Below are 12,716 nucleotides of genomic sequence, written 5' to 3'. Positions count from 1 at the left end.
TGAAGCCCATCCAGAGCAAGTCTACAGTCCTTCTGTCACAACATCCAACTGTTTCTTAAATAATTCCAGCATTTTGCCTCCACTACTCCGACCTCACTATGTAAAGTACTGATCCATCTATTCACCTCCTCTCTTCCGAGCTTCATTCCCTGCCTTATTATTGTCATTCTTCGGACCATGGTAAATAGTTTCTCAGGGTTCCATTGTCAGTAACGTAAAGGGTCTTGAACAATGTTCCTGTTAAGATCTGCAGCCGCACAGCGATCTGGAGGTCCCGCGCAGACTGCTTACTGGCTTTCAAATGGGAAAACTGTGCATGCGCGATAATTTGAATGGGCCATGCAGCCCCTTAAAGGGACCACGAACCCCAAAAGAAAATTAGCAGGAACATTGGTCTTGAATGTTCGCCTTCCAGATCTGTGACCATCTTTCCTGGAACTCCATGTTAGAATCCCCCTGATCAGGTTTCCGCCCCTAAGAAATCGGAGCAGGAATAGGCCACTTGGCCCCTCGAGCTGCTCCGCCATTCAATAAGATCATGGCTGATCTTAGGCTCAAAGCCACTTCCCCGCCCGCTCCCCATCACCCTTCACTCCCTTATCTTGCAAAAATTTGTCGATCTCCACATATTTAATGACCCAGCCTCCACAGCTCTCTGGGGCAAAGAATTCTACAGATTTACGACCCTCAGAAGAAATTTCTCCTCATCTCAGTTCTAAAAGGGCGACCCTTTATTCTAAAACTGTGCCCCTGCATTCTAGATTTCCCCACTCTGCATCTACCTTGTCGTGCCCCCTCAGTATCTTATATGTTTCAATAAGATCGCCTCTCATTCTTCTAAATTCCAATGAGTATAGGCCCAGCCTGCTCAACCTTTCCTCATAAGTCAACGCCCTCATCTCTGGAATTAACCGAATGAATCATCTCTGAACTGCCTCTAAAGCAAGTATATCCTTCATTAAATAAGGAGACCAAAACTGTACGCAGTACTCAAGGTGTGGTCTCACCAATACACCCTGTACAGTTGTAGCAGGACTTCCCTGCTTTTATACTCCAACCCCTTTGAAATAAAGGCCAACATTCCATTTGCCTTTTTGATTGCTTGCTGCCACAGTACTGAAACAGCTTTTATCAAAGTCACAAATGACATCCTATGTGACTGTGACAAAGGTAAACCATCCCTCCTCCTCTTCCTCGACCTGTCTGCAGCCTTTGACACGATTGACCTACTCCATCCTCCTCCACTATCGTCCAGCTGGGTGGGATTGCACTCGCCTGGTTCCATTCTTATCTATTCTAATCGTAGCCACAGAATCACCTGCAATAGCTTCTCTTCCCGTTCCTGCATCATTACCTCTGGTGTCCCCAAGGATCTATCCTTGGCCCCCTCCTGTTTCTCATACATGCTGCCCCTCAACGACACCATCCGAAAACAGTCACTTTCCACATGTACGCTAACGACACCCAGCTCTACCTCACCACCACTTCTCTCGACCCCTCCACGGTCTCTAAATTGTCAGACTGCTTGTCCGACATCGTTCTGGATGAGCAGAAATTTTCTCCAGTTAAATATTGGGAAGACTGAAGCTATTGTTTTCGGTCCCTACCACACACTCTGTTCCCTAGCAACCAACTCCACCTCTTTCCCTAACATCTGTCTGAGGCTGAACCACACTGTTAACAACCGTGGTGTCATATTTAACCCTGAAATGAGCTTCCGACCACATATCTGAGGCATAACTAAGATTGCCTATTTCCACCTCTATAACATTGCCCATCTCCGACTTGCCTCAGCTTATCTGCTGTTGAAACCCTCATCCATGCCTTTGTTACCTCTAGACTGGACTATTCCAATGCACTCCTGGCTGGCCTCCCACATTCTACCCTACATAAACTTGAGGTCATCTAAAACTCGGCTGCCCATGTCCTAACTCGCACTAAGTCCTGTTCACCCATCGCCCCTGTGCTCGTTGACCTACATTGACTCCTGCTTAAGCAATGCCTCAATTTCAAAATTCTCATCCTCGATTTTCAAATCTCCTCCAGCCCCACAAACACCCCCAACCCCCCTGATTATAATCGCTCAACCAGTGATGGCTATGCCTTCTGTTGCCTAGGCCCTAAGCTCTGGAATTCCCGGCCTAAACCTCTCCGCCTCGCTACCTCTCTTTCCTCCTTTAAGACACTGCTTAAAACCTACCTCTTTGACCAAGCTTTTGGTCCCCTACCCCAATTTCTCCTTGTGGCTTGGTGTCATTTTTTTTGTTATAATACTCCTGTGAAGCACCTTGGGACATTTTAATACGTTAAAGGTGCTATATAAATACAAATTGTTGTTGTTGTAAATCTGTAAAAAGTCTGCGGCAATGATGGATCATGTTTGTACTAAACTGACCAAATATGCAGATTCAACAAGCGTGTGTCCTGGTTTGGTTGACAACTCCCCAATCTATGCCCTGACTGAAGATTGTACTCTTAATGCCCCCATTTTAATTTTTAATTGACCGACTCCTCCAAATATATATGTGAAGCAAAATGCATTCATTGGTGGCAATATCTCTTATTTTGAACTGGGACAAGAATCAAGGTTTGAAATATTTGCAACTTTACAAATAAGTGAAATATTTAGAGTTGTGCGTGTACTTCTGTCCCCATCATTCTTCCAACTGGCTTCCAAGAAATGACAGTGCCCCCTCTCATTCCCTTAAATGTATGTGAATAAAATTCAGACACTCAATCTCGAGCTGTCTTTCAAATCTAAAGAAACAGAATTCACCTCTAGATTTCATGTCCTGCTTTCACAAATTTGAAACTCCGTCAGCTTGACTTTGAGGAACAGAATGGATTTATAAGTGGGACATGGAATACAAATTCAAAGAGATAATGTGAAACCTATAGAAATCATTGATTATGCCAGTTTGGGCACCCTAGTTTGCAAAACACGTCAAGGTCATGTAAAGAGGGCAGAAGAGATTCACGCAGGTGATACCAGGGATGAGTGGGTTTAGTTATGAAGAGACTTGAGAAACTGGTTGTTTTTCCTGAAATAGAACAATTTAAATGGAGGACTAATGGCATTGTTCAAAATTATAAGGAATTTTGATACTGTAAATAGGGGAAGACTATTTCCTCTGGTTGGTGTATTGGTAACTAGAGGGTATACTCGATCCCTGAAGGTGTCAATGTGATTAATCAGCGGCAATGGTTGCTTTTCCTATTCCCGTATTGTCACCTCTAGAGTCCCTCAAGGATCCATCCTTAGTCCATTTCCTTTCTGAATCTACATAGTCGGTAGAGTAATTTCCTCTAGTAGACATTAGGAAGACCAAAGTCATCGACTTTGTCCATCCTGGCCACTGTCACAGGCTGACCATACTGTTTGGTGTCCTGCCCGACCACATATATCTTCTCCATCACAAAGGCCACCTACATCCACCTCCAGAACATTGCCTGCCACCTCAATTCATCTGTTGCTGAATCACTCATTCAAACTTTTGTCACGCCCACTTGATTACACCAATGCTCTCCTGGCTGTTTTCCCACCCCACCTTCTATAAACTTCAGCTCATCGAAAATTCTGTATCCTATCCTACGCCAAGTCCCACTCATCAATTACAGCCGTCATCACCTGCTTCCCAATGCCTCACATTTAAAATCATCCCATGTTTAAATACCTTCATGTACCTGTCCTTCCCAACCTTTTCCTGCTCCACAATCTTTGAACACTGTTCCTCGGACACCTGTCTCTTGTGCACCCCTGCCCTTTGCCCCACTATGGGCAGCTGTGCTTTCAGCTGACCATGCCCCATGTTCTGGAATTATCCCCATAAATCCTCTGCATTTCCACTTCCTTCTCCCCCTTTTGAGACCCTCCTTAAAACCCACCCCACTAACCAAGCTTTTGATCACCACTCAATCTTTAGCTCAGTGTTAGTTTTTCCTTATGCCTCTGAAGTGCTGAGGCAAAGTAGCTATTCAATATTTCTGCTATTTCACTGTCATTACCTGGGAGTTTATCTTGTGCATCTCTTAGTAGCCCTTTCCCAATGTTATTTAAGTGTCTACAGAATTCTTTATATTTCTTTTTATATTTTATGATAATTTCATTTCCTAACTCCTCTTTGCCTTCCTAATATTTTACTTAAAAAAAAAAACTTCTTTCCTAACCCCTTCATATTCCTTTTCGTCATCCTCTCGTTTATTGTCTATGGACTTAGCGTCAATATTCCCTGTAATTTTTTTTGGGCTACATGGCCCATTCAAAATTCCACGCATGCGTGGTTTTTTCAATTTAAAAGCTTGCTCACTGGCTGCGCGGATCCCTGGAGCTTAAAGGGAATATTGCTTAGCGTATGCCTTTTTCTTTAGATTCAATTTTACCAACATCTCTTTATTCATCTTTGGTGTCTTATTATGGGGTAGTTTCTTGTTTTTTTAGTAGAATATATTTCTCCTGAACTCAATTGATTACCTTTTAAAAATATTTCCCACTGCTGTTCTATCTCTTTGTTCTCGTGTCTAACGAATTTGATTCACTCCACATGATGTTAAGAAACAGCTGAGTGCACTGGATCTAGCAAAGACTATGGGCCCTTATAACATCCAGGCTGTAGTGCTGGCGACCTGCACACTAGAATCAGTGATTTCCCCCCCCTCCCATCAAGCTGATGTAGTGTAGTTATGGCAAGGGCACCAATCTGATAAGTGCCTTGGGACATTTTACTACTTTAAAGGTGCTACATAAATGCAAGTTGTTGTTGATGGTGTGGAAGATTCACTACAAGGACTGCAGTACTTCAAAAGGAAATTCAACCACCACCTTCTCAGGGCAACCAGGGCGAGGCAATAAATGCAGCCTTGCCAGTGTTGCTACGTCCCAAGAACAAATAAAGACATCTTTATGTTCTGGCTGCCTTGGTTCCTACCATGGACCAATACTAATGCAATCACTTCAGCCAGAAAGGGAGGCTTTGGTGTTTTGTTTGTTTCCCATGACCAACCAGAGAGTACTTTGCATCTCAAGAACTTTAGCAAGTAAAAGAGCGAGTCTCTACAAAGATGCATTCAATAAGGCAACATCGGTCATGTTGGTAAAATTGCCCTAGCTAGTTCTGAACAGGTTCCAAACAGCGAGAAGTTGCCAAGTTATATCGGTCATCACATTGTTTCGCTAAAATATAGAAACAATATTTGGAACCACAGGTAAGATAATGTTCTGAACAGTCTAATTTAAATTGAGAGCAGCTTCTGTGCGGTTTACAAAGATGGCTCTAACACTATCTTTTATGGATTGATAATTTGAAGATTCAAATGTTGAGAGTTTCAGAAGAGGGGGGGAAGGGAGAGAAGGCAAAATAGTTGGTCAAGTCTGAATTCTAAATGAAATCCCTTGACTCCCAGTGTAAACAGATTAGGGAGCACTAGGAAAAGATTTCCCTTGTTCACTATGCGTAACAAAATCATACACCGGTTTATAAAGAATGTGTTTATAGTTTTGTACCACATGGCACACAGATTAAATCTTCCCCCGCTGTATCTGTACCAATACGAAGGGACCTTTTCCACACGGAAATACCATGCTAGCATTTCAATGCTTCTAGTACGAGTTAGGAGTGGAAATTTTTTCAAGGAATAAACAAAGGATAACATAGGCTGAAATATGTAACTGTTAAACATATCAAAGGTTGAGCTAACATCATAAATCAAAGGAGCAATTTATAAACTGTTTACAATATCAATGATATTTCACTGTGTCTTCCCTTAAGATACACTATGACCTGTGTTATACTACATATAAGTAAGTTGTGGGGAGTGAATTTATTCTCTTTTTGGTAATTTTCTTTTGCCAGTGGCATTTGTCAGGCAGACAACAGCTTCCTGTACATGTGATTTGAACTGCAGTAATATCTGGACAGCAGTCACAGAGACAAGCCCCTACCTATATTAATTTTTAAAAAGTCATTTCAAAATTAACTAGAATAAAAATATATAATTCTTCCACTCCAGTATGTGACCATAAAAAGCTATAGCAATAAATTAGGACTAGGAGAACAATTATTATTGACCACAATTGAAGCAAATCAGATAATCTAAGTACATGTTGGACAGAGATGGGTGTCTTGCTAGAAATGTGCATCTTACACAAGAAACTTCTAATAAAGGTAGAACATCTTTAAGTATGTGGAGGCAACTCTATAAATATAAAAATTATACCTATGGTTAATAAGCATCAACATTCACAAAATTGACAAATTGCACCCAAAAATATATTGCAGTGGTCTGTAGCTTAAATAGAACTTCTTGACATTGGCTGAACTCTAGAAGGGCACAGCTTGTTGAGACAGGCTTTTTGCATCCACAGTATCTCTCCCTGTAGGCATCTTTGCTTCTTTTCTATTACATTCCGCTTCTGCTGGTTGTGACCTTTCAGTAAACAAACTTGCGGGTTTAAATCATCAGGAACATAAATATCCTGCTTGCTGGCATGTCCTACAGCTATGAGTAAACTACCATAGTTGTCGTAACAGCTTTGGAAACTCTCTTACATTAGGCAAGGATCACTTTTGCATGACAGGGCTGTTTGTTAGATGGAAGAAAATATGTGCTTATATATTCTAAATAATTCACTCATTAAGACTAGGCATCTTCTTCAGCTTCCTTCATTCCTTGAGAGTATAACTGCTGCCAAAGACATTTTGGATTACTGCTCCAGAATGTGAGTGTGTGTGGGGCAAGTATGTATCCAAGTTCATTAGCCACAGTAGGATTTTGAACAGAAAATATTTCACTAGAAATATACACATTTTTTGGTAAAAATAAAATAATTAGCAATTAGAATTAAATTGACTAAGTCCAAATCAGAAAACAATGTTTTACTAATAGAAGAACAATTTTCCCTGTAATGGAAAGGGTGAAAAAAAACTTGAGAACTGGTTCATTAGTGTGACTTTTAGATCACTTCAGAGAGCCTACAGAAACAAAGAGACAATGATTCCCCCTGTTGGTAAATCGGCCTATCCCTAAGGGATATGGAGGATAAATAAGAATTATTACTTGTTCATAAAAAAGGATCTTGATTTCCCCCAAACATTTTCCTCAGTGGCAGCTTATCTAAGGACCCAATGTCTGTATAGATCAATTACAGAGACTGTTGCATGGTCAGAGTGACACCTAACTTGAAAGAAAGACATCTATTACCTGTCGTTACTACCATTCTCTGTCTACACATTAAGAAAGGACCGCTCAATTGCTGAATGATGCAGTGACTGGATACGAGCTCTAACAGCCTTTAGGCATCAGTCCTATTTATCCCAAATGGTTTAGGAAATGTTGGAATAGGCAACTGCAGTTACTCTTATCACCAGTATGAAAATAACACCACTAATGCAAGTAGCTTTTTGAGACAACAGGGCGCTTTATTTCATAAAGCAAAGCTCGGGTATGGAGTGTGTAGAATGCAGCACTAGTACATATTTTATGAAGTTGCCTCACTTAAACAAAAAACAGTTTATCTACATGAATGACCAATAAAGACAAAACAATGTGCATTATATTTTAAGCTGCCAGAAGCATTTAAAATACACAGGAGAGCCACAGAGGGAAATTTTTGCCCAAATACATTGTTTGTACGTGTACCTCTTTTTCCCACATGGGGCTTGCTTCTTGTCATCCTATTACTAATGGAAACTACAGCATCCTACAGAAAATTTGAAATGAAAGTGACCGGCACAATGCGTATGGAAAAAAATTATTTTTTAAATACGTAAAATATATAACTGTACATTTACATTACAGTGTTAACATCACTATACCAAGTGTAACAAAACCATGTTAAATTATTACATAGCCACATGGATGATATTGCCTTTGGCCACTGAAGATGCTGATGCTCACTAGAATCCTAGTACAATCTAGGTAATTGCTACCTAATGTGAAGCATTTTAAAAAATTGCAGTCCAAACAGCACTGACACATTTTTAATAAGAAAGGCATTCTGGCACTCCTTTGCTTGCGTAAGTTCCCAAACTTCTGGGGAGGGCACAGCAGCCAATGAAACGGATATAGTCGTAACAGCAATTTCAATGATTTTCTGAGGAAAAAGGCACGCCTGTTGCACAGTGTAATCTTTGAAGATATTAAGCACATTATACTTAACAAGGCATAATCTGCATAATTAATGAGATAGTGGAAGTAGTACAGAAAAGATCAATTCACACTTAAAAGCATTAACAGATAACAAAGATGATCATAGTTTCAGGCAACCGTTTATTACATATTTACATAATACCTAAAAAAAAATGTTGCAGAAACTTAAAGGCAACTGTGAATTTGGAAATTACTGTTGTGTTCCTACAGTCCTAATGTGTTCCTTTATATGAAAAATTTAATGAAGCACCCTATATTTAATTTAATTGTCAGGACCCTTTGGAGCACTTATACCGCGGCAGGGATAGGCTATCTCTAAGGACATTTTATTTGAAGTCATATTAATATGAAAAAGCTGCTCATGATGTGACACATCAGACACTTCTTGCTGGTTGTAAACACTAGTACAAGAAGAATTTATTAAAAACAAGTTTTGACATTAAGATATGAAATCAATCTGCACAATTCATTATAATGGGTTGTCCGAAATGTTACAAATGCAATTTTACTTCCCACACTGTATTCCATTCGCAACTACAATGGGATCTGATGCGTATAAAGTGGCCCAGGTGACTTCAAATCCTTTAACGTCTTACTCAATTTTTTCAAATGAAAGAAAGTTAGCTATGTAGTAAAATGTTGCCCAAAACAATGTTAAATAATCATAAGGCAGATCCTAACACTTAATGCACATCTTTTCTGTACTGTGACAACTCAGTTAATTTATCAGAGCTTCAAATCACCCAATTACTGTTCATGAAAGTGACTGAAATGTTGATTTCTTAAGTGGATTTCCTCCTAGAAAGTATTTTAACTTTTAAACACAAATAGCATCAGCTGCCTAAAGTGGGGGTTTAAGACAAATTTCTCTCAACATAAATTTACAGTACTTTGCAAGTTTTATGACAAGACTCCCTTTGAAGAAACAATAATCTATGAAGCTACCTTGAGGAGTGCCAGTGTGCACAACAGAAGTGTAACATTAGCAAGTTAAACAAATCCTGCTCTGCATCTTTCAGTTCAAGTGATAAACTGATCCACAGTTTATAATTTGCTGTCAGTAATTTCTGGGTCAATTAACATGCAGTTTCTTCCCATTTTTGAAAGTACCTTTTCCCATAAAGTTCCATCACAGCTCACCTCAGTGTTGCTAAAGCAGTGCACTTTGATGATTTTTATATTCTTCCCACAAAATAAAGTCATTGATTGCGAGTACTGTGCTGGGAGTTTCAGGAAGCAGTTAAAGCTATTTTCCGTCAGCCATCTTATTCAGAAGATGTAAACAAGGGAACGCTCTCAGTACGACGAACACTGCAGGTGCCATTTCATTCCCACGTCTTTGTCACCCCTCCCATTCCCTGCACGTGATCCATGTTAGGCTATGACAAAATACTGGTGATAAATTCCACAAAGCGCTTCGAGTATTGCTCTGGGTTGACGGTGGAGATCTCTGCACCAGCCTGTAACACACAAAAAAATACAATTATCACCATTTTCTATTTAACACCTTTCATAAGTACTGACTTAAACACACATCACCAATAACCATTTGACATATTATTCAAAGTTATACAGAATCCTGATTTTTTTTTGATGGCTGAAAGGAAGGGGTCACGAAAAGGCTAGGTAAATCTACACAAAATGAAAGTAATAATGTGGTGGGTCAATTTCAGCCATTCATTTCTTCCTGATGATTGGGCCCAATTGTAGGATTGAGGCAAGTCAAATAGTTGCAAGTGAAAGATGTGTTAATTAATTTTAAATTAGGGAAAGGGAGAAAGCTATTTATGCCCAATCCTATATGTTCTGCTCTCATCAAGGTGAGGAACGTCAGTATTGGCTATTGGAACAATTTCCCATTTCAGGCATCCAGTGTCAGCGTCAAGCAGGTATCAAGTAACCAGCTGTCGAGTAACTTTTGAAGTGCGGTCACTATTATGTAGACAGATCAGACACCCAACATGCACACAAACAGCAAGACAGATAGATGACAATTGAATCTGTTTTTGATGGTGTTGCTTGAAAGTCGAGTATTGGGCAGGACATTGAAGAAGAGCAGGGAGCTGTCTCAAACATTGTCACAAGATATTTTACTTCCATCTGAACAGGCAGATAGAACCTCAGTTTATAGAATCTTAGCAGATTATGGCACAGAAAGAGGCCATTCGGCCCATCGTGTCTGTGCTGGCCGAAAAAGAGCTTTTCAGCCTAATCCCACTTTCCAGCTCTTGGTCCGTAGCCTTGTAAGTTACGGGACTTCAAGTGCATATCCAAGTACTTTTTAAATGCAATGAGGGTTTCTACCTCTACCACCATTTCAGGCAGTGAGTTCCAGACCCCCACTACACTCTGGGTGAACAAATTTCTCAACTCCCCTCTAATCCTTCTACAATTACTTTAAATCTATTCCCCCTGGTTATTGACCTCTCTACTAAGGGAAATAGGGCCTTCCTATCCACTCTATCTAGGCCCCTCAATGTTATACACCTCAATTAAATCTCCCCTCAGCCTCCTCTGTTCCAAAGAAAACAACCCCAGTCTATCCAATCTTTCCTCATAGCTAAAATTCTCCAGTCCTGGCAACATCCTTCTAAATCTCCCCTGTACCCTCTCTAGTGCAATGACATCTTTCCTGTAATGTGGTGACCAGAACTGGCACAGTATTCTAGCTGTGGCCTAACTAGTGTTTTATACAGTTCAAGCATAACCTCCCTGCTCTTATATTCTATGCTTCGGCTAATAAAGGAAAGCTTCCGGTATTCCTTCTTAACCACCTTATCTATCTGTCCTGCTACCTTCAGGGATCTGTGGACATGCACTCCAAGGTCCCTCTCTTTCTCTACACTTCTCGGTATCTGACTATTTATTGTGTATTCCCTTGCCTCGTTAGCCCTCCCCAAATGCATTACCTCACACTTCTTCGGATTGAATTCCATTTACCACTTTTCTGCCCATCTGACCAGTCCATAGCTTTCTTTCTCACTATCAACGTTTAACGTCTCATCCAAAAGAATGAACTTCCGACAGTGCCGCACTCCTTCAGTATGGCACTGAAGTTTGAGCCTAGATTATGTCCTGAGTGGAACCTACAACCTTAAGTCTCAAGAGGCAAAAGCACTGCTAGCTGAGCCAAGCTGAAAAGCAAATTTACTAAATAACTAATACAGTCACTTAGGCTGGAATTTTACCAACCTCGGCAGATCCATGGCGAGCAATGTCGATAGCGGGTCCCAACCCCACTGCTGGCTCCCGACTCCACTGCTGGCTCCTTCCCATTGTCTGAAATGAATTTCCCTTGATTGGGCTTGTTAAATCCACCCAGCACGTTTCCCGGCCATTTAGAGGAAGCAGGTCTGGTGACGTCATTTGATGGCGCGTCATCAGCCAGTTTCCTTAAAGGGACCATGTCCAAATTTATTTTGACATTTGCGCTGTCAGTGTTCTACAGCATTGAGATACTGCAAACACTGACAATGACTGCACAAAGGCTCTCCCATGGATGGAGTCACAGCACGCAGGAAGGCCCTCTTCCCTTCCCATGGGCAGAAGAGACCTCCCCAGCAGATCAACATGGCCTGTTTGCACATTGCAGAGGAGGACATAAGCAGGGATGTGTTCAGGAGGACCAGTGTGGGTGCAGTGCCACAAACTTTTCAATGATCTCAGTAGATCACGAAACATTAGTACAAAGCCACACTCAACTTCATCCTGCTGTGCCTCTCATCACATCCCCATCACTCTGCCTTCCCAACCCTACTCCTGCACATCCTTACTCACACCAACTTACCTTGGACCTCCACTCATCCCTTCCTCTCTCTATTTACATTATCACACTCACCCTCATCCTAGTGCAATCATACCAACTAACAACACACAAGGGTAGCCACTTGGGTGTTTTATCCAATGTTGATGTAAAGTTTCTATTAATGTGATGTCAAACATTGAAGCCTTTATTTTCAACACTTTGCGTTTTGGACAGATTTGTGTGCACCTTTGGAAGTGGCTTAGTGAGTTGCACTGAATAGTGAGACATAACGGTACCCCCCGCAATGGTGATGAGTGTGAAAGGAATGGCTTGGGCATTGTAGGGATGATTTATGGTGTTGGTGTGGGGTGGTGCCAGCCTGGCGCATCATGTGGCAGCCAGGGTGTACAGCGTCAAGTGAAGTAAATCTGGACATTGAGGGGCCATTTCTGGCCTCCCGGGCAGCAATGTGCTTGGATGCTGATGCCCTCTGTCCTGTGCAGCATCAGTTGATTGCGGAGAAGGTTGGTATTGTTGTTGGTGCTGCTGGTGTTGGGGCTGATCATGGTGGGATTCTGAGGACCAAGATGAGAGAGTATAAAGGGCACCGATGCTGATGTAATAGATGGCAGGTGAAGTTGAGATGACAGAAGTGATCTGTCAATGGTGAGAGAGGTTGTTCCAATGAGGTGACACTGGATAGAGAGTTTGCTTCCAAACACTTTCAAACTGCATAAAGCTCAAACTGAGTTCCAAATGCAGTAAGCAACAGCTTCTGAGCTTGGAAAGTGAAGAGCTGTGAGGTGGGTGCTTTTATAGCACATTA

The 12,716-nt window shown here is 41.2% G+C and overlaps 1 protein-coding gene across 1 annotated transcript in view; it reads right to left on the bottom strand.

Moving 5' to 3' along the window:
- Positions 1–7,394: 7,394 nt before the first annotated feature.
- pip4k2aa (phosphatidylinositol-5-phosphate 4-kinase, type II, alpha a) overlaps positions 7,395–12,716 on the bottom strand; it is a 253,172-nt gene continuing 247,850 nt past the window's right edge. The window contains exon 10 of the mRNA XM_085987778.1: positions 7,395–9,605. Coding sequence (XP_085843904.1) covers positions 9,525–9,605 — 81 coding nt within the window. The 3' untranslated portion in view covers positions 7,395–9,524. The remainder of the gene's footprint in view (positions 9,606–12,716) is intronic.

This window comes from Somniosus microcephalus, chromosome 5, assembly GCF_052327205.1.
Source record: "Somniosus microcephalus isolate GS21.2 chromosome 5, FLI_Smic_1.0, whole genome shotgun sequence".
NCBI lineage: Eukaryota > Metazoa > Chordata > Chondrichthyes > Squaliformes > Somniosidae > Somniosus > Somniosus microcephalus.
The sequence above is the reverse complement of the archived record's forward strand: the minus strand, read 5'-3'. Positions and strand labels throughout refer to the sequence as shown.